The following is a 19,318-nucleotide window of genomic DNA, read 5'->3' on the forward strand; positions in this document are numbered from 1 at the left end:
ACCTCCTAGGCCAGCTGCCCAGTTCTGTTCAGTTTGAATCCAAAGTTCAAATCCTGACTCTGTTACGTACCAGCTTAGTGACCTGGGACAAACAGTTGGAAAAGCCTCAGGTTCCTTGTCTGTAAAATGGGAATAGCAAGTGGATCTTTCTTGCTAAGTCCTGACACATAGCGATCGCTCATAAAAAGGCTGTATGAAAATAACAAAAAATAATTTTTTTTTTTTTTTTTTTGAGACAGAGTCTCGCTTTGTTGTCCAGGCTAGAGTGAGTGCCGTGGCGTCAGCCTAGCTCACAGCAACCTCAAACTCCTGGGCTCGAGCGATCCTTCTGCCTCAGCCTCCCGAGTAGCTGGGACTATAGGCATGCGCCACCATGCCCGGCTAATTTTTATATATATATATATATATATATATCAGTTGGCCAATTAATTTCTTTCTATTTATAGTAGAGACGGGGTCTCGCTGTTGCTCAGGCTGGTTTTGAACTCCTGACCTCTAGCAATCCGCCGGCCTCGGCCTCCCAGAGAGCTAGGATTACAGGCGTGAGCCACCGCGCCCGGCCAAAAAATAATTTTTAAAAGCAGAACTTATTATGGTTGGGCACAGCTGCTCACGCCTGTAATCCATGCACTCTGGGAGGCTGAGGCAGGAGGATCTCACTTGAGGCCAGGAGTTCAAGACCAGCCTGGGCAACACAGCAAGACCCTGTCTCTAAAGAAAATAAACACATTAAATTAGTTGGGTGTGGCAGTACACACCTGTAGTCTCAGCTACTCGGGGAGGCTGAGGCAGGAGGATCGCTTAAGCCCAGGAGTTGGAGGCTGCAGTGAGCTATGATGACACCACTGCATTTGCCTGGGCCACAGAGCGAGACCCTGTCTCAAAGAATGAATGAATGAATGAACGAATAAATAAATAAACAAAGCAAGCGGTAATTATATTGAGCCAATTTAGCCCCTAAAGGGCTGTAACCTGACTTTACCAGGGTATCCCAATAATGAAAAGTAAAAGTATCAAGAAAGGTGTCCAAGGATGGATGCATGGCTAAAGAAAACGTGGCATAACCATGCAATGGAATATTATCTGGCTACAAAGAGGAATGAAGTTCTCCTCCAGCTACGACAGGGACAGGGCTTGCAAACGTTATGCCAGAGATGACGGGCCCACGCTGCATGATTCCACTCGCGTTAGACGTCCAGAGGAGGCGACTCATCGAGGCAGGGACGGTGGGAGGAGGGCGAGGGAGGCCTTGCTCACTGGGCGCGGAATCTGTATTTGGGGCAGTGGAGGAGTTTGGGAGGCGGATAGCGGTGACAACTGCGCGACACTGTGGCTGTACTTAATGCCGCTGAGTTGTGCACTTGGAAACGATTACAGGGGCAGATTTTGTGGTGTGCACTTTGCCGTGATATAAACATAGGAGGAGGGGGCGCTGGGCGTGGGGGCGCAGGAGGGCCTCAGGTGGGGCCGGGGGCGCGTCTCTGTGTGGCCACCCGACGCTCTGCTCCGGCCCCGCCAGAGTGGACGAGGTGAACTGGTCACACTGGAACCAGAACTTGGGCATCATCAACGAGGACCCCGGCAAGAGCGAGACCTACCAGTACTACGGCTTCTCGCACACCGTGGGCCGCCTCCGAAGGGGTGAGTGGAAGGACGCAGGCGGCAGGGGACACCCTTGTGGTGCATTGGCTGTGAGCAGCCTCCTGGGCCTCCGCATACCCATCTGCGGAACGGGCGGGTTGGACGGGCCAGCCCCTGGGTTGACTTCGCAGCTTGTGAATGCCCGGGCCACCTCACCTTGATGGCTTCCCCCTGGCCTGCCACACCCCATGACAAGAAGAAGTGGCCTGGGGCGGGAGGGAGGACAAGATCCCGGGCCATCCCCAGCGGGGAGAGACTCCTGTTTTCCCGCTAAGCCTTGAGCACGCGAGACACGAGACGGAGCGGGGAGGACACGGGCGAGGGGCGACCCGACCCGGCTCCTAGCTCCCCTGCAGATGGCAGCAGAGTGCCCAGAACACAGTAGGTGCTCAATGTATGTGCTCTCTCTCCCCCCGCCCCGGCCGTGCAGACCGCTGGTCCTCCGTGGTGCCCCGCGTGGTGGAGCTGAACAAGAACTCCAGCCCCGACGAGGTGGTGGTGCCTCTCGACACCGTGGGGAAGCCCAGCTGCGACGGCCACCAGCAGAGTTACCCCCCGAAGTGGAGGACTGAGGACGCCCCCCTCTAGGGGCCGAGGGTGGGGCCCGTCCCCTCCACCCCTGCAATTCTGGCCCGTCTGCATTTCAGCGGCTCCCCCGGGCGCCCCCCATGCCTTGCTTTGAGCCCAGAGGCGAGGGCCAGGAGGAGACGCCAGGGAGGCCCCAGGACCCTCTGGGCCCCAGGCTCCTGCCCCCAGCTCTGCGTCCCCACCCTGGGGTAGGGGCTCCCGGCCGCCTGTCTCACTCCCATGGAGTCACGTAAGCCAAAGTCGGGCCCTGCCCCACGTCTCCACTATTTATTTGCTCTGCTCTCAGGACATGGGGTGACCCCCACCTGCCCCAGACCCTGGCAGAGGCCGCGGGACTCCGTCCAGGTGCGCTGCCCTGCCGCCCGCCCAGCCTGCACCCAGGGTGGCCACGCCACCTCGTGCGCCCGCGGTGGGGCCTCGCCTTGTGTGTTCTGTAGAGTCTGGGATTCCTCGGTGCTCAATAAATGTTCATTGATTGCTGGTGGAGATGGTGGGGACCCCGTGGGGTGGGGTGATGGCGACAGGTGTGGGGACGACAGTGACAAGGGCAGAGCTAGGAGTAGGAGAGTGGGGCAGGGTGAGGAGGGGGAGCAGTCTGACCAGGTGGCACTTGGGGCGGACTGCAGTGGTGGTGGTGATGGTGGCCACGGTGGCCTGAGAGGGGGGAGTGACCCTGGGGAGGGCACGGATGCAGGGGTGGGGAGGAGAGCAGTGCATGGGCGGGGAATGATGCTGGGCAGGGAGTTGTGTCGATTCGATTCGGAGGTTCTGGAAGGGGCGATGCTGTGGCTGGGAGCGACAGCTGTGCAGCTGGGTATGACGGAGCCGCCCTGGGTGTGGCTGAGCTCCCCGTCAGCAGCGCGTGCTGGGCGGGCTCAAGGGTTGCCATTGCGAGGACCAAGGTGGTGGAGGGAGGGGCGTTGGCCGAGCTTGTGGGGCTGGGGTGGCCTGGGGCCGAGTGATGGGGACAGGGTCCCTGTGTGGCGGTCGGAAGGCAGGCCCCTTCCTTCCCGGCGGCCTCTGGCCTGCGTCACCCCGGTCACCCCCACTGCAGATCAACCTCTGCAGCCCCGGCGCCGCCCGCAGACACAGCCCGCTGTCCCTCCCCAGGCCAGGCGTCCCCCTCGATCCGCAGTCCCTGGGCCTGGCTTGGGCTGGGCTCTGTCCTTCTGGGGCTCCCCGGGGCAGAGTGGGGGCTCTCAGGGCAGCCGCAGTGGCACCGCACGGGCGTGGGGGCAGCAGGCCCCGCTCACACCCCGCATGAGAGTCTGTTCAGCCCGTGAGCGGGAAGCGCTGGCTCACTGTGTTACCCGCGAAGTTGGGGGCGGGGACCCCACCTTCCCAAGGACCCCCCCCACGCCGCCTTCCACTCGACTCCATCCCCAGAGAGAGAGGCCTCCCCCCCCCAGGGGGGTTCCCCAGAGCCATCCTGATTGGACAGACTGGGTCACATCCGTGCCTGAGCCGGCCCCTGTGGCCAGGCGGCGGCTGCTCCGCGGCCCAGCGTCGCAGAACCACAGGGCTCAGCCAGAGCGATGGTGGCAGCTGCCCCCTGAAGGCTGCACTCGAGTGCCTTACCCCCAGGCCCACTCCGGCAAGGACCAGCCACTGCGCCTGGCAGCCAGAGGAGCGCGCCTTCCCTTCGCTTCTGCTCCAGTTGAGGCGAACACGAGGTTACTTAAGTCGTTGGTGTCGGGCTCCTCCCCTGGGTTGGTCAGAAGACAGGATGGCTGGCCACCTGGATCTTTCCTTGCAGGTGGGCGCTAGGGACGGGGAGACGGCCCGTTTTGCCTTGGTGCCCTTCACAGGTGGGCATGGTGAAGGGGAAACTATATATGTGGAGGAAGGTCCTAGAAAGCTCTGGGTTTGGAGTCCAGAGAGCTGGCTTCTAGCCTTGCCTCAGGAACTGATCTTTTGGATATTTGTGGGTTGGTCATAAAAGCTCTGAGCCTGTTTTCTCATCTGTAAAATGGGCACAGCATTTGTGCCGATCAAGTGATTCCCTGGAGTGTGATTGTAGTGTTCACACACAGTTACGTGATTTGGGCCTCAAGTTACAGTATACAAACTGGCCAAAAGAAAAAGGAATATTTATTTTCTCAGAGAGCAGGACGTCCCAAGTTAGCCACGCATTTATCCCTTGAGCACCTGGGTGCTGGATTTCAACCACGTGTCAGGCACTTTGTGAAGCGATGGCCCCCTGGGTGGGCTGGTGTTTTCCTCACAAGGAAAGGACACAAGATGGCGCCCTTGATCTGAGCATCATGTCCGGACTCAGCGTCATCTGGAGGAAGAGGGGACGATGGCTCTTGAGGGACGAAGCCCTTCCCTGGAGTCCCCCAACCGGCCTCCCTCCCCTCTTGTATTATTGGCCAGAATTATGTCAGGTATCCCATGCTTCAGCCAATGACCATGAGGAGGAAGGAAGTGACCCCAGCCAGGTCTGGGTTCTGTGAGAAAGAAGACGGAGGAATAGATGTCGCCAGGCAACCAGTAGCATCTGTTAGGGTCCTTCACACAGATGTCCACGCTTCACGTCAACATTGTCACCAGGAATGCCTGCGGCTCATTCTGGGGCCGTGAAGAGGTCACTTCTCTTTAGGGACCCGTGGGATGGGCCTGTCTACAAAAATCAAAACATCCTCCCAACTCGAAGGGACTCAGTAACTTCTTGAAGTGTTTAATTTACTTAGTTTCAATTTTTTATAATGAAATAATTTTGGCTACGAATTTTCCTATGAGAACAATTTTAGCCATGGAGTAAAATTTTCAGCTATGATTTTTCTGAATATCTGATGATTTGGGCATTCATCATCTATGACTCAATAACCACGTGGGGAGATTTAAACATTTTCTCAAAGTCGTTGAGATTTTCCGTTTGTTCCACTAAGATCTTAAAGATGACCTTTCCCAGTGTTCTTCCAAGGACTGTGGGACAGGTGCTGGTGGCATATAAAAATATTTTCATGTGACACATCAGAGAATCACATCAAACAAATTCTCTTTTCAATTGTCTGTGCTTCCTGATTATGTCAGGTCTCAGTTTAGTGGCCTGTTCAGGGTCACACGGCCACCTGGTGAGTGCAGATTTGAAGCCATGTGTGTGTGACTCCAATGACAACAAGTGACACCCCTGCCAAGGCTTCTTGCCATCTCCCTCATCACAATTGCTCAGCTCTGCAGGAGGGCTTCCCTGTGCCTTTGAAGGGAGCTACTTCTAATAAATGATAAAAACCCACTTGCATTAATTGAACCTTTTCAAAGGGCTTGATCTTACTGCTTCTACATGTCGCCTCATTTATGCTTCATGGTGATCCTGTAGAGTTGGTACTCCCCCAACAGGCTGGGCACGGTGGCTCATGCCTGTAATCCTAGCATTCTGGGAGGCTGAGGCAGAAGGATCACTTGAGGTCAGGAGTTCAAGACCAGCCTGAGCAAAAGCGAGACACTCGTCTCTACAAAAAATACAAAAATTAGCCAGGCGCTATGGTGCATGCCTGTAGTCCCAGCTACTTGGTAGGCCGAGGCAAGAGGATCACTTGAGGCCAGAAGTGTGAGGCTGCAGTGAGCTGTGATGACACTACTGTACTCTAGCCCAGGCAACAGAGCAAGACTCTGTCTCCAAACAAACAAACAAAAAACCCACTCCCCCAACCCCTGTATTAGCCATAGTTTTCCGGTTGCATGCGACAGCAAGTCTTAGTCCATATGGGTTCACATTATTCAGAAAGACCAAGTGTGTCTGGCTTCAGGCATGGCTGGATCCAGGGGCTTGAAGGAAGCCATGAGGATTGAGTCTCTTATGTGCCTACCTTACAGCTCTGCCTCTCTTTGTGGCGGCTTCATTCTCAGCAGGCTCTCCCGAGGTGCCTGGAAGCTGCAGGCTGAGGTACTTCCAACTCAGCCATCTTGTCCCCATTGTCCCAGCGCAAGTCCCAGGACTGACTCTCACTGGACCAGCTTGGGTCATATGTCCACACCTGAACCCATCTCTGTGTCCAGGGACACACAACGCTCTGGTTGATGAGACTTGAGCTACCTGGCCACCTCTAGAGCTAGGGATGGAGTTAGCTTCTCCCAGACCGCAGGCAGCGCCCCTGAGGACAGTTGGAATGTTGACACATGTGCTAGATTGTGACAATGGCCCCAAGTCCCCCCATTCCTCTTTTTTCCATGCCTTTTGCGGTAAAACGTTGTGAGATCCTCCCACCGTCGCCAAAGCATGATTTCTCACACCTGGGCTTGACCATGCGACCTGTTTGACCAATGGGGTGTTAGTAGGCTTGCTTGGGCCCGCCCCTGGGCTTGACCATGTGACCTGTTTGACCAATGGGGTATTAGCAGGCCTGCCTGGGCCCGCCCCTGGGCTTGGTCATGTGACTGGTTTGACCAATAGGGTGTTAGCAGGCCTGCCTGGGCCCGCCCCTGGGCTTGACCATGTGACCTGTTTGACCAATGGGGTGTTAGCAGGCCTGCCTGGGCCCGCCCCTGGGCTTGACCATGTGACCTATTTGACCAATGGAGAGTTAGCAGGCCTGCCTGGGCCCGCCCCTGGGCTTGGTCATGTGACTGGTTTGACCAATGGGGCGTTAGCAGGCCTGTCTGGGCCTGCCCCTGGGCTTGACCATGTACCTGTTTGACCAATGGGGCATTAGCAAGCCTGCCTGGACCCGCCCCTGGGCTTGATCATGTGACCTGTTTGACCAATGGGGCATTAGCAAGCCTGCCTGGGACCGCCCCTGGGCAAGAATGAGGGACGCGTGGAGCAGAGGCCAGTTGCTCCAGGTCAGAGGAACCCTGCAAATCCGTGAGAAATGAATGTTTGTGGATACCAACGATTTTTTTTTTAAGTGCAAGCAGCAATAGCTGATGGATGCAGACACCGAAAGAAAGAGCCAGACCCCAAATACTAAATGTCCACTGCGTTCCGTATCACAGATGAGGACACTGAGGTTCAGAGGGGTCAAGACTCTTGCCTAGGGCACCAGGCTGGTAAGTGGTGGAGTTGGGATTTGAACCCACGCTGCCGAGAAAACCCTCCGGCCCTCAAGTGGCGAGAGGTGCGAGGCCAGGCTGCTCCTGCCGCGACGTCCCCGGCCGTCACCTGCCACTTTGACTAAGCCCCCAGGCCTGTCAGCGCTCGTTTAAAGTCCTCTCCCTTTGAACGTACCCTTAACTTTATTCCAACAAGGACTTATTATGTCTGTGTATGCGCATTTAATAATGATAAAGTACTTGTACGTCATATTTGACAGGAGGGCTTTTTTCCTCCCAAGTTTAAAGCACTATTGGGGAATAATTAGTGCTACCAGAAGCAAAAACAAAGGGACCCCATCAGAAAAGACAGTCTCCGAAACTCTGGGATCTTAATTGAACAATTACCTCTTATGCCTATGAATAGTTCATCATTGCGTGCCCTGTTATTATTAGCCGTTATTATTGCTGTAGATGAATGCTGAGGGTTTTGTTTTAATCAAAAGCCATACTCAGCGACACCGCGCGTCTCCCCCGAATGCACACTTCTGACATTTCCGCACGTGACAATGTCAGTCTCCGCGCCTTGCCCCGACAACCCAGCGCTCGGATCGTTTCGGTTCGGTGCTTGGATGGGGCGGTTCAAGACTCCAAACCTCCGTTCCTGCGGTTATTAATTTTTGGGCTCCCTGGTGAAAGCATTTACATGAGAATCAAGCACCTCCCGCCTTTTACTGTTTAGGGACCCAAAGTCGCTGGGGACGGGGAAGGTGACCTTTGTTCATCTCACGCTTTTGACACAGAAGCGAAAGGGAGGGTGGTGATAGAGCAGAGGACAGGACGGGAGGGTCCCTGGGCGGTGGAGACCGAGCCCCAGGGGTTGAGAGGGAGAAGGCTGGGTCAGGAGAGGCCAGGCTGTGTTCTTGCAAGGAATCACAAAAAGAAAGGAGGCATTTCACACGGATGAGGCACCTGCTGTGTGTCAGGTACCATGCTCAGTGGTGTCATTCCTATCTCAGGAACCACGTGCTTGTGGATCTGTGTTGGTGCCACCCTAGAAGTCCTCTTCCTTAGTCACAGCACCTGATTTTAGTCCGCCCTGCGCAGCCATGGGCTTCCCTGAGCCAACCACCACGACGCTTTTCCTTACTAGGTATTGGTATGGCAGTAGCCCTTGGCCTCAGTGTCTTCACCCATCTGATAAGAGGGGAAGTCAGTGGGGGGTGAGGGGAATTCTGGGAAAGACTGTCTTCTCCTTTGCTAATCACAGTCAGGTCTAGATGCAATGTCTGGAAGTGTGGCAGCCATTTTGTGGCCCTGAGAGGTTTAACAGAACAGAAAGATGAAAAGGACATTGGTCCTTAATGACACCATTGCATGGCTGAATGAACCAACCCTGGGGCCACCCTACTTTAGGGCTTCCTGTGATTATTCAAGATAATAAATTTTCTTTCTCATTTAAACCAGTTGAGTCAGGATTTTCTGTTATTTGGTCAAAACCTTGAAAATACAAGTGTAAATGTTCATTTTATGCCCATTTTACAGATGGAGAAAGTGAGACCAAATGAAGTAAATATCCACGTCTAAGGACAGACAGACTGAATGTGGCAGAGCCAGGATTCGAACCTTCTTAGGAGGAGACTCTTTCTAGGGGGTGGCAGGATTTTTTTTTTTTTTTACTTAAGTGTTTTTGGCCATTCCAAAGCATGTTCCATTTCTCCGTTAGCAGCAGGCAGCAGTGGTTTCTGACAGGTAAGGAAGGACAGGAGAGGTCGAGGGGGCCTGGAGCCCAACCCAGGGCCGCATATCTCAGCTTAGGGTCTTCACAGCGTTTCAAGGCCCTTAGTGACATTAGAAAGCCCCCCTTGCTCTCAGCAGCCCTCCTATTGGGGGCACCCCCGCTGGATCCCACAGACCTGCCCTTGGCCGGCACAGGGTGGGGCTGCTGAGATTCTGAAGATTGGCCACCAGGTGCCGCTGTGGTCACACCCAGGAGCCTCCGAGGCACGATAAGGACAACTTGTATACTGGGACAGGGTGCAAGAGCCTTCACCCAGGAAATACCCCACCCCCAGCCCCGAGAAGGAGAGTAGGGAGCCTAGCCTTGCCTCTGGAGGGTTTAGGACCAAGGTGCTGTGTGCCCTCAGGCAGGCTGCCTCCCCCCTCTGAACCTCAGCTTCAAACTAGGGGTACTCATCCCCACTTCTCAAATGTGGGCTTCCTCTGTCTCCCTGAATGTCCTCCCCTTCCTGTGTGCCTAGTTCACCGCGGTGGACAAAGACCAGTTGGGATGCGACGGCCCCAGAAATGAGCCCCAGGCGACTCTGGTTCAGGGTTGGGTGCTCTGTGCCCTGCCACGGTGTAAGTCCTCGTGTTGCAATCGGGGAAAACGAGGCCCAGAGAGGTGAGGGGACTGGCCCAGCGCCCCCAATTGCAACACAAGAGGAAAGACTCAGCATTTAACGACGCCCTGTTTGTTCCTTGGAGTGTTAAACACTCCAAGGGGTCAAAAAAAAGTTTAAGGGGTCAAAAAAAAGTTAGGGAAATGCTGGGTGAAAGGTCAAAGGTGGGCGTCTCGTCTGTGATATGGTAGTGTGATGATTTGTGTGTCTCCAAGAGGGGCCCATGCACCTGTTTCTCACCCTCTGTGACTGGGAAACCTGCTTCCCAAGGGGACTTGGAAATCAGCTGGATTAGACGGTGACAGGGACAATACTCCTAACTCTACTGTGCATTTTTCAATAGCTCTCCACCCCCGAGGGGATTCAAGCACCCTTCGCCTAGGTTGAACCCTCCACGGGACATACTTCGAAATATTAGCCTCACTTTGTGGCTGAGAAACAGGTGACTCAGAGAGGGGTGATCACCTGCCTGACGCCACGTGCTCCTGCTGGGTCTGCCCCTCAAACCGCTGGGTCCCTCTGCACTCTTGAGGGGACCCCTCTTATAGGACTAATCTGCCTGAGCCTGACCTCACGTCTGGTGATGCCATCCCGGTCCTGCAGGCGCCACCAGTCCCTCTGACAGACCCGGAGATTGAGGCTCCTTGGAGAAGCCACACCAGTCGCCCAGGGTCTCACAGGGGGGTCAGTGGGATACTGAGGCCAGTTTTTCCTGCTCCTCCCCTTCCCCTGCCACTGTGGCGAGCTGCTGCTGGTGGCGGTGGCAATGTAAACAGAAGCCCTTTCATGCAACTGGTGGCTGTCCTACCCCGCCGGCCAGACGCCGCCTCCGGCGCCCAGCACGGGGCGGGGGCGGGGCCTCCGGCGCGCAGGCGCAGTGGGACGCGGGCGCGCTTGTACGAGCCGGCGCGCGCTCCTGGCCGCGGGTGCGAAGTCGCTGTTTTGGGGTCAACTTGTGGAGTTCGAACTGGTGTCAGCTTCCCCTTCCTGGAAACGCGGGAGTGAGCTCAGGACAGGGAAGCGAGTGGAGGAGACACAGAGCCGCCCCGGAAAGGTGAGTGTCCGCCAGTGTCGGCCCCTCCACCCACGTCGGGCCGCAGCCCTGCGGGCAGCTCTGCAGGCTCTGTAGGGTCACCTGCCTCTCGCCTGGGCCGACCGACTACTGCTTGCTGCGACTGGAAGCGACGGACGCGATCTAGGGGGTGTGAGCCCCACGGGGCGTCGCTTGAGGGCAGGAGGCCCTCCCTTGGTCACACCAGAGAGACTTAGAGGTGTGGGCAGCCGGGCCGTGGGACCCGAAGGCGAGCCTGGGTCCCGGAGCCAAACAGGCCACGTTTGGCGGTTGGCAGTTGCACATTCTCTGCAAAGTGTCGCAGTTACACGCCCAGGGGCGGAGTCAGGTGTGTGCTCTCCCAGTGCTGCTCTGGCCTCCAGCCTCAGCTGCGGGACGCCTCGCAGGTGAGGCGGTTGCCGGCGCTGGGCCTCGTCCGCCGCGTGGGTAATACCGCGGGCACCTGCCGCCCTGTTGTGCAGAGAGGCCGCGGGGACCAAGTAGCCTCAGCACCCAGCCCGCGTCCCCACCCCGCCTGCCTGCGGAAACTCGGGCTCTTGGTGCTTACAGCAGTGGTGGTCATGTTGCTTTTGTCACCTGTCCTGACCCGCCAGTGTGGCCATCAAAGGTGAGTGCATGAAGAAAGGGCTGGAGTACCGCATGCTGGAATGGCTGTGCTGGAGCAGCTCAGCTCCCAGATGGGGAAACTGAGGCCCAGGGAGAAAGAGCCTGGCCAAGGCACACAGGGAGTCAGTGCTGGGACAGGGATAGGCCCCAGCTGTGCCCCTGGGGCCGGGGCTGGACGCAGACCGTGCCGTGTGCCCTTCCCCGCCAGGCACAGACCCGAGCTGCAGAGGACCGGGAGGTTTGTCCGGGACAGTGGGGGGGCCTCGGCCCCGGTCGCCAAATGCCAGGGACTTGGGCTGCGGAGTGGCTCCAGGCTCGCCTTGTTCCCTCTCCTGATGCCCCAGGGTGTGTCGGCCTCGTGGGTGGCCCAGCACGTGGGGACCTGGGTGACCAAGTTGGTGCTTCGGTGGCTCCAGTGGTGACCCCCAGGAAGAGCCGAGCCACAGGCCACCAGGCCCTAGGCCTTGCTGCTCTGCCCTGCCCCTCCCAAGTGCTCACGCTGTGCTTTCGTCGCCTTGTGTTTGTGTCTGGTTCTGGTGCTGTCCCGTTTGGGGGCAGACTGGTTCAGGGTCACTCAAGGTAGCCATGCTGGCATGGAGACCTAAGTCCGGCTCCCTCCAGATCCGGGGCCTGCGGGGCTCTTGGGGGTAGGGCTTGGACAGCGCGTCTGACGCCGGAACACCTGGCTTCCTCTTACTATTCTTGGGGCCGTTGCTCAGTTTCTCTATGTCCTCATCTGTAAAATGGGCATGATTTTACCACCTACCCGATAGGGCTGTCGAGAGACTCAAGTGAGGTCAGAAAGGCACTTTGGCAACTGCTATTTGAGCTACTTATATACTATTTATAATTATTCCCACGGCCCTCCCTGTAACCCTGATTGTCCCAACTTGCCACCCAGGAGCACCTGGGCTCCTGCCCCTGTGCGCTGGGGGATGCTCCTGGCTCATTGGCCCAGCTCAGAAGGGCCTGGGGACCCGCCCTGGACCCAGCCCTGCCTCTCCCACCCTCTCTTTCCTCCTCCGTGGACTGTGGGTCGCTGCGGGGCTGCAGGAGGGCTCGTGGCTCTGGCTGCTGGTGGCCTCGGGGGCCTGGTCCTGGGCAGGTGGACGACCCCACCGCAGGGTCGAATGCCCTCTGCCCCCACCTCTGCCCTCACAATGGCACTCACATGCCAGCCACCTGGGCAGGACTCAGTGCATGGGAGCAGCTGGCAGGCCAGGGGAGAAGAGCCAGGAGGAAGCGAAGGCAGGGGCGGGACGCAAGGAAGACTCCGTGCCGGGGGGTTCGGACCCCAGCTTTCTGCCGACTTGCTGTGCGACCTCAGGCAGGTCACTTCACGTCTCTGAGTCTGTTTCTTGCTCTGAAACACCTCCCACCTGGCCAGAGTGTTGCAAGGTGCCAACGAGACACAGTCTGTATGAAAATGCCTGGTATACAGTCAGCGCCTGATAAATGCTGAGCTCCCAGGGGCAGGGGTGGCCTCCTGCAAGGCCCCGGCCCCAGGGCAGGTGGTGGGTGTGTGCTGGGGTGTCTGGCCCGGCTGGGGCGGGGTTGGCCAGGGAGACGCTGCCGACCCGCCCCGCCACTGGGCCTGTCTCTAGCCTCGCTGCTACCATGGAAGCTGGGAACATGCCAGGCACCAGGGTGGGGGCGGTGGCTGGGAAGGAGCTTGGTGACGTGGGGATGCCACCCCCAGACCTCCACAGTGGGAACGGGCCAGAGGGCCCAGGCTGGGTTCTGTCTCTGCCATGCTAGGGCCCTGTTGCTGGCTGTGACCCAGTGGCCATCAGCCTGTGTCCTGACAAAACAAGGTAAACGACAGTGTCCACCTTGGAAGAGCTGGAGTCACAAATGCAGCACCGAGTGCAGAGTGTCCCCTGCCCAGTCGCTGCCGGGAGGGCCCCGGCCTGCTTCCCCGGGGCGCCGGCTGGCGGGCAGGAGACAGCCTGCTCACTCCTAAGGGAGGGAGGAAGAAGGAAGACGAGCTACAGAGCAATGCGACAGCTGAGACACCATCTGTGTTTTCCTTTTTTTTTCTTTCTCTTCGTTTTTAAAACAATATAGTGCAGACTGCACTTCTCACAGTAGAATATAATGGTCAATTTTAGTATAAAAAAAAACATTCTCAGAGATTTGTAAATGCACTTAGTGCTTGAACAGGCCTTGGAGAGAGATACAGTACCGCTTCTGGAGTGCCAGAGGGGCTGGGACGGGGGGACGGGGGACAGGGGGATGGGGGACCTTGCGGACCTGATGGAGGACGGGTGGACGCCTGCCTCCCTTCCCCTCCTTGATGGTGTGGGGCAGGCCTTGGAGGGCGGTTTGCAGGAATGGAGTTGGATTGGGTCTCCCTGTTAAAAGCAGAAGGTTGCCCCCTCACTGGCTCCCAGGAGACCCCTCCCCCAAAGAAGGCAAGGTAGGGTCCCTCTGAATGGGGTCGAGGATTGCAGGCCCTTTGTTAGCTCCTATGGCGCCTTTGTGTGAATAGGAAAATGGTGCTCCTTCCTCAAAATGCAGAAAATTGTAATAAATATACAAGTTTAGGATGCAAGTGGTGTCTCCTTGGATGAGGTGCACTTGTGCAGTGCACAGCCTGCACAACTGTGCCCAGCAGCCCTGTAAGATATATTGGAGGGAAGGGGGGAGATGGTAGTCCAGGATTTGGAGGACGGGGATGGGTTAGGAAGGAATGGTGGGGGTGTCGGGTGGGAGGAGAGGGGAATCAGTAGTCCCTGGGGCCTCTATTGGAGTGGTCTTCACCTGGCTTGGTTGTGGGGGGACACTCTGGGCCCAGCGACTTCCTCTGGGCCCCCCTCTTTGCTCCTTTTCTAGGGGACTGGGGAGCTTGTGTGGGAAAACTCAGCCGCCTGGCCCCTGGGGGCCGCTCCGACCCTGACTCTGGAGTGTCCCACTTCCTCCTGCGTCCCACCCTGGCCCGAGCCCCTCTCCCAGGAGCCCCGGAAAGAACCATTCCCGTTTTCAAGTGGTTTCTCTCTCCCCGCCTCCGCCAGCTTCGATGGAAAGGCGTGGGGGTCAGCGGCTGCCCCCGGGCCTCCCCGCGTCCTGGGGCAGCCGATGGTGGGACAGGGCCTTGGTGCGCGAGGTCACCCTGCCAGCCCGCCACCGGCAGGGGCGAGGCAGAGGCCGGCCCGGCTCCCCGTGGGCACCAGCGGGCTTGGGGCGGGGCTGGGCCCCCGCGAGCCGCCCGCCCCGGCCCGGGCCTGCAGCGCCGCACACCCGCCGGCAGCCTTATCTGTAGACGGGCAGGCGGATGTGGGCGTGCTGGTGGTCCAGCAGCCGGGGCACGGCCACCGTCTCGTAGCCCTTGCCCAGCATCTGCTCCTTGATGCAGGGCGGCCGGATGTCGTTGATGAGATACTCCAGCGACTGCAGGCTGCTGCTCAGCACCGACGTGTTGCACGCGCTCTTGCTGGGCAGCCCCGACAGGGCGTCCGCGGGGGGCCCCGCCAGCTCCCGGGACGCCCCGGGCCCCAGCTCGGCGACCGCCACAGCCGCCGCCGCAGGGTTGTAGCAGTCGCTCGTGGGGGTCACCAGCACGCTGTTCCAGGGCGCGGCGAAGTACTGGCCCACGGTGAAGCTGGCGGGCAGCCCCACGCCGCAGTTGAGGGGCGACCCACCGGCCCACTCGTACGCCCGGGCCCCGCAAGCCTCGGGGGACTTGCTGGCCACCGTGCTGCTGCCGTAGGCACGCAGCGGCTGGGGCGGCGGCGGGGGTGGCTTTTGGGGCCACAGCAGGTAATCCAGGCCGCCGTCTGCGTACCCTGCAGGCTTGGCGGCCCCGGCGAGTGTCAAGGCCGGCGTGGCCCCCTGGCCCAGCTCGGCGCCCTTGCGGCAGTCGGGCAGGCCGGCGGCGGCTGGGTAGGCCATGCTGGGGAAGCTGGGCACCGGGCCGTGCTTGGCCGGGCTGGGGTGGGGCACGGCCACCGCCTGGCAGGCGGCGGGCGCGGCGCCCGGGGCCTGGCACTGCTGGTTGAGCTGGTAGAGGAGGCTGTGGATGGAGGGCAGGTTGGAAGGCGGCAGGGGCAGGCCCCGGCCCGGCAGCGGGATGACGGAGGCGGCGGTGGCAGCTGCGGGCAGGCCGGGGGGCGGGGCGGGCGCCTCGGGCGGCTTGGGGTAGGCCAGGGGCCCCAGAGTGCTGGGCGCCGGGTAGGGTGCGATGCCCACCTGCACGGCGGCCGGCGACAGCTTGGTCCGCTTGCCCTCGGCGCTCTTGAGCACGCCCTTGGCCGGGCCGGTGGGCGCGGCCGCGCCGGAGGAGGACACGGCGGCCTTGACGATGGCCAGCAGGCCCTGGTAGCCGGCGGCGTGCTGCGGGTAGGGGCTGTAGCGCTGGCCGCTGGTGTCATAGCCGTTGACGGTGCGGCCCAGGTGCTTGTGCTGGGGCACGCGGATGTTGGTGGGGAAGATCTTGATGGACAGCGGGCTGTTGGCCACCTTCTCGGCGTAGGCGTCCAGCTCGGCCGGGCTCGGGTAGCGGGAGGAATGCATGGAGCTGGCCACCGCCTCGCCTGCACGGGACGACACACCGGTCAGAGCCCACCGGAGACCCCGCGGCCACCCCCGGGACCCACACGCCGGCCCCTCCCCTCGCTCCTGTCGCCGTTCATTCTGCCCCCCCCCCCCGTTCCTCCCATGTCTCTAAACTTTGGATTTCTGTGTAAAGTACAAAAGGGAAACAGCACACACCATAAGCTGGAGGAACTGTCACAGAAGGAGCACACCTGTGTCATCACACCCAGGCCAAGAGATAGGACATGGCTTTGTCCACCCAGTCCCTAGCCACACCGGTGTTTACCGTTAGCCTGACTTTGACAACACGCAAGTCGCGTGCCTGGGTTTGCACGTGGCAAGATGGAATCCTGCGATACATGCTCATGCCACCTGGCCTCCGTCCCTGACGCTACGTGAGATTCACCCAGGTGGCCGTGTGTGGCGCAGTGTGTCGTTCTCACTGCCGTGTGGCACTGCCATGTGACCATACCACAGTCTACCCAGCTTCTACTCTCGATGGCGTTCGGGCTGTTCGCAGCTGATCCAAATAGCACCGTGACCCCTGGCGCGTGCATGACTTCTGTTGAGGACATGCCCTGGAGCAGAACTGCTGGGTCACGGGGACGCGGCAGCCCAGTGCTGGGAGAAAATGCCTGACAGTTTGCCTGGGACGTCATGCCGGGCCACACTCCGCCGCAGAGCACAGGCGTCCTGGTGGCTCCAGACCCCCAAAGACGCTCAGTGTAGTCTTTTGCTTGTTCGCCGCTCTGGTGGGCGTTGGCTCCTTCTGTCCCTTTTCTTATCCTTTGGTGCCTCCCCTCCTCACCTGCAGAATGGGGCCATGGCCACCTGCAAGGCCACCATGGCAGCCACTGCCTTTTTAGTGAGCTGTCAGCGTGGGGCTGAAGGGTATGTGTGACAGGCTGGGTGTCCCTACTACTGTTAGTGGGCACAAGTGGCCCTGCCAGTGGAGGTGGCCAACCCCTTGCTCTCATCCGATGCCCCTCCCTGGCCCTGAGCCGTTCCCAGGTGCAGCCCACGGCTCTATGAGCAGGGGGAATGGCCCCAGGCAAGCTGTTTGACCAGCTGTGCCTCAGTTTCCCCACATGTAGAACCGGGGTGGCGATTATGCCAGATCTGCAGGGTAGCCTCGAAGAATGACAATGGCAGCATCCATGATGACAGGGGCGCGGTGCACAGTAGGAGCCGGGAGATCATGACTCCCAGGGGCACTTGGGAGAGGGGCTGCACCACTCTGAGCCTCAGTTTCTTCTTCTGTAAAATGGGGGTGATGCTGCTGCTAACACCACCTCCCAGGACAGCTGGGAGGGTCTGACAGTCAGGCGTGGTGGCGGTATCAGAAGCTGGTGCTCTGCACGTGGGTTATCGATACCTCCCGCCTGCCCGGGGAGAGGGCCCTCCTGGGACGGGCAGGGGCAGGGGGCACATGCTGCCCTTCCGACTGCCACCGGTGGGGCTGGCATTGTGGCTGGGCATGGGGTGCAGACCTGCTGCCTTCCCTGGGCCTCCCCAGTGATGAGACGGCCACACGCCACGTCCCTTCTTCTAGAGCCTCACCCTCCGCCCCTTGTGGGCTCACAGGCAAATGACACACGTGCTGTGACGGGAGGCGCAGGGGTGTTGGGACGCGGGGGGCCCCAGCCGGGGCCTCACAGACAGCTTTCTGAAAGGAACAGCATCCCAGTTGAGTCCTGGGGTGCTGGTGGGGGGTAGGAGAGAAACAGATTTCAGGCAGAGGACACGGCCGGGACAAAGGTGCGGAGGTGAGGAAGGATGTCCCCGTGGGGACTGTAGGTAATTCAGGACACAAGCAGGAGCCCAGAGCAGGCTTACGGAAGACAGGTGACTAAGAGAGGTGGCCTGGGAGGGCCGGAGCAGGGAGACCCCCTTCACTGCAAGCGTGCCGGCCCCGTCTGCAGCCGTGTGTGGTGGCGTGACTAGCGGTGGACGTGCCCCTGGGACCTGGGAGGTGGGAGCCTGAGATGCTGCTGAGCGCCCTACATCGCACAGGACAGTCCCCTCCCCCACAAGCACTGTCCAGCCAGGCGTCCCCAGGACTCGGGCACCGGGCAGGCTGGGAAGGTCTCAGCAGGGTGGGGCGGGCCGGGCCTATGCTTTAGCAAGCACACTGTCCTCGGTCCCAGGGCAAGGGTGCGGTACGCGCTGGGCAGGGACAGCAGGGCAGGAGCAAGTAGGCAACACCGAGCACCCCGAGGGGGCCGGGCCAGCCCTCTGTCCCTGCGCCCTGCCTGGGCTGGGCAGGTGGAGCCGGCCACGGCCCGCCCTGACTCTGCCTGGGGCAGCCCCCTCCTAAGTGGCCTAAAATAAACTCGGTGTGGAGAATGGAAATGTCACTTTGGCCAACGGGGGAATCTTTCTCCGAGATTGGATTTAAACTACATTATACAAGCAATTTCATGGGCACTTAGCGCCACTCGGAGAGTCCCGCGAAAAAGGGACCAGCTCTTCATTTACCAGCCATAAATCAGCAGTTGCTATAATGAGCACAAAAATGTCACTTTTATGCAATTTTACAGATGAACAAAACTGGTGAAATTAACTGTGGTAACCTACTAGAGTCAGCAAAAGCAGCTGCCGGGGAAAAAAAATTATATCTGTATGTATTTTTGTTCCTCTTAAACTCTCTTCCCAAGCAAGTTTCTGCCATTGTGGTGTGAAAACTCATTTGTCCTCACCATTATACTTTCATTTGGAGTTTATCTTGAGTATCCAATGAGCCACCAACTGTGAAAATGATTAAATCTACAAAATCTATCTAATGGATGGAATAAATTAGGTGTTTAAAACCTTAAGAAGACAAAAAAAAAAGGCGTGCGTGTCCTCGGTCCCCATTCATTGAAAGAAGGGGCGTCTTGTCCCCATCTGGTCAACAAGGCGTATCGAGGGGGGCTTGGTCCCTTCAGCAGTCGCTGGAGCTGGCAGCAGTGGGTCACACAGAGGCTCATTTGGTGAGCGCTTCTTATGCGCTAGGCCCCGGCCCCTGGCTCTTCTTGGTGGTTCCCGTTTGGAGGATCCAGCAACCCCGAGAGGTGGGAGGGGCTCCCCATTTTGCAGATGAGGAAACAGACAAGCTATGGCATTTGCAGCCAGCCTCTGAGATCCGTCTCCCCCACCTCGCCCCGTGATTCTTGCATCTCCTGCTGTCCACACCCTGGCACAGTCCCCAGGGCCCATGTCCAACAGGGCTGCCCTGTGTCACCAGTGAGATATTGTGGAAGTCAGAGAGTGGCTTCTGGGGCTTGGTCATAAAAGCCACTGCGGCTTCCTCCTCCCCTGGGGGAGGCCACTGCCGTGGGAGGACACAGAGCGGCCGGTGGGGGGCACGCCCAGCCAGGCCTGCAGGGGAGCCCGCGGCCCCGGCTGATGTCCTGACCGCAGCCCCGCTAGGCGGCGCCCTAATTCCTAAGCCACAGAAACCACGAGGAGTGCTAGGTGTGCCTGCGGTCTGCGGCCACTGGCTTTGGAGTCTTGCTTGTTA

The 19,318-nt window shown here is 59.0% G+C and overlaps 2 protein-coding genes across 2 annotated transcripts in view; one reads left to right on the forward strand and one right to left on the reverse strand.

Moving 5' to 3' along the window:
- TRPV4 (transient receptor potential cation channel subfamily V member 4) overlaps positions 1-2,706 on the forward strand; it is a 38,259-nt gene extending 35,553 nt beyond the window's left edge. The window contains exons 15-16 of the mRNA XM_020282981.2: positions 1,520-1,641; positions 2,072-2,706. Of these exons, the coding sequence (XP_020138570.2) occupies positions 1,520-1,641; positions 2,072-2,229 (280 nt within the window). The 3' untranslated portion in view covers positions 2,230-2,706. The remainder of the gene's footprint in view (positions 1-1,519; positions 1,642-2,071) is intronic.
- A 10,233-nt stretch (positions 2,707-12,939) lies between these two features.
- Positions 12,940-19,318, reverse strand: part of FAM222A (family with sequence similarity 222 member A) — a 52,015-nt gene continuing 45,636 nt past the window's right edge. The window contains exon 3 of the mRNA XM_012756509.3: positions 12,940-15,815. Within this exon, the coding sequence (XP_012611963.2) occupies positions 14,536-15,815 (1,280 nt within the window). The 3' untranslated portion in view covers positions 12,940-14,535. The remainder of the gene's footprint in view (positions 15,816-19,318) is intronic.

Source organism: Microcebus murinus, chromosome 22 (assembly GCF_040939455.1).
Source record: "Microcebus murinus isolate Inina chromosome 22, M.murinus_Inina_mat1.0, whole genome shotgun sequence".
NCBI lineage: Eukaryota > Metazoa > Chordata > Mammalia > Primates > Cheirogaleidae > Microcebus > Microcebus murinus.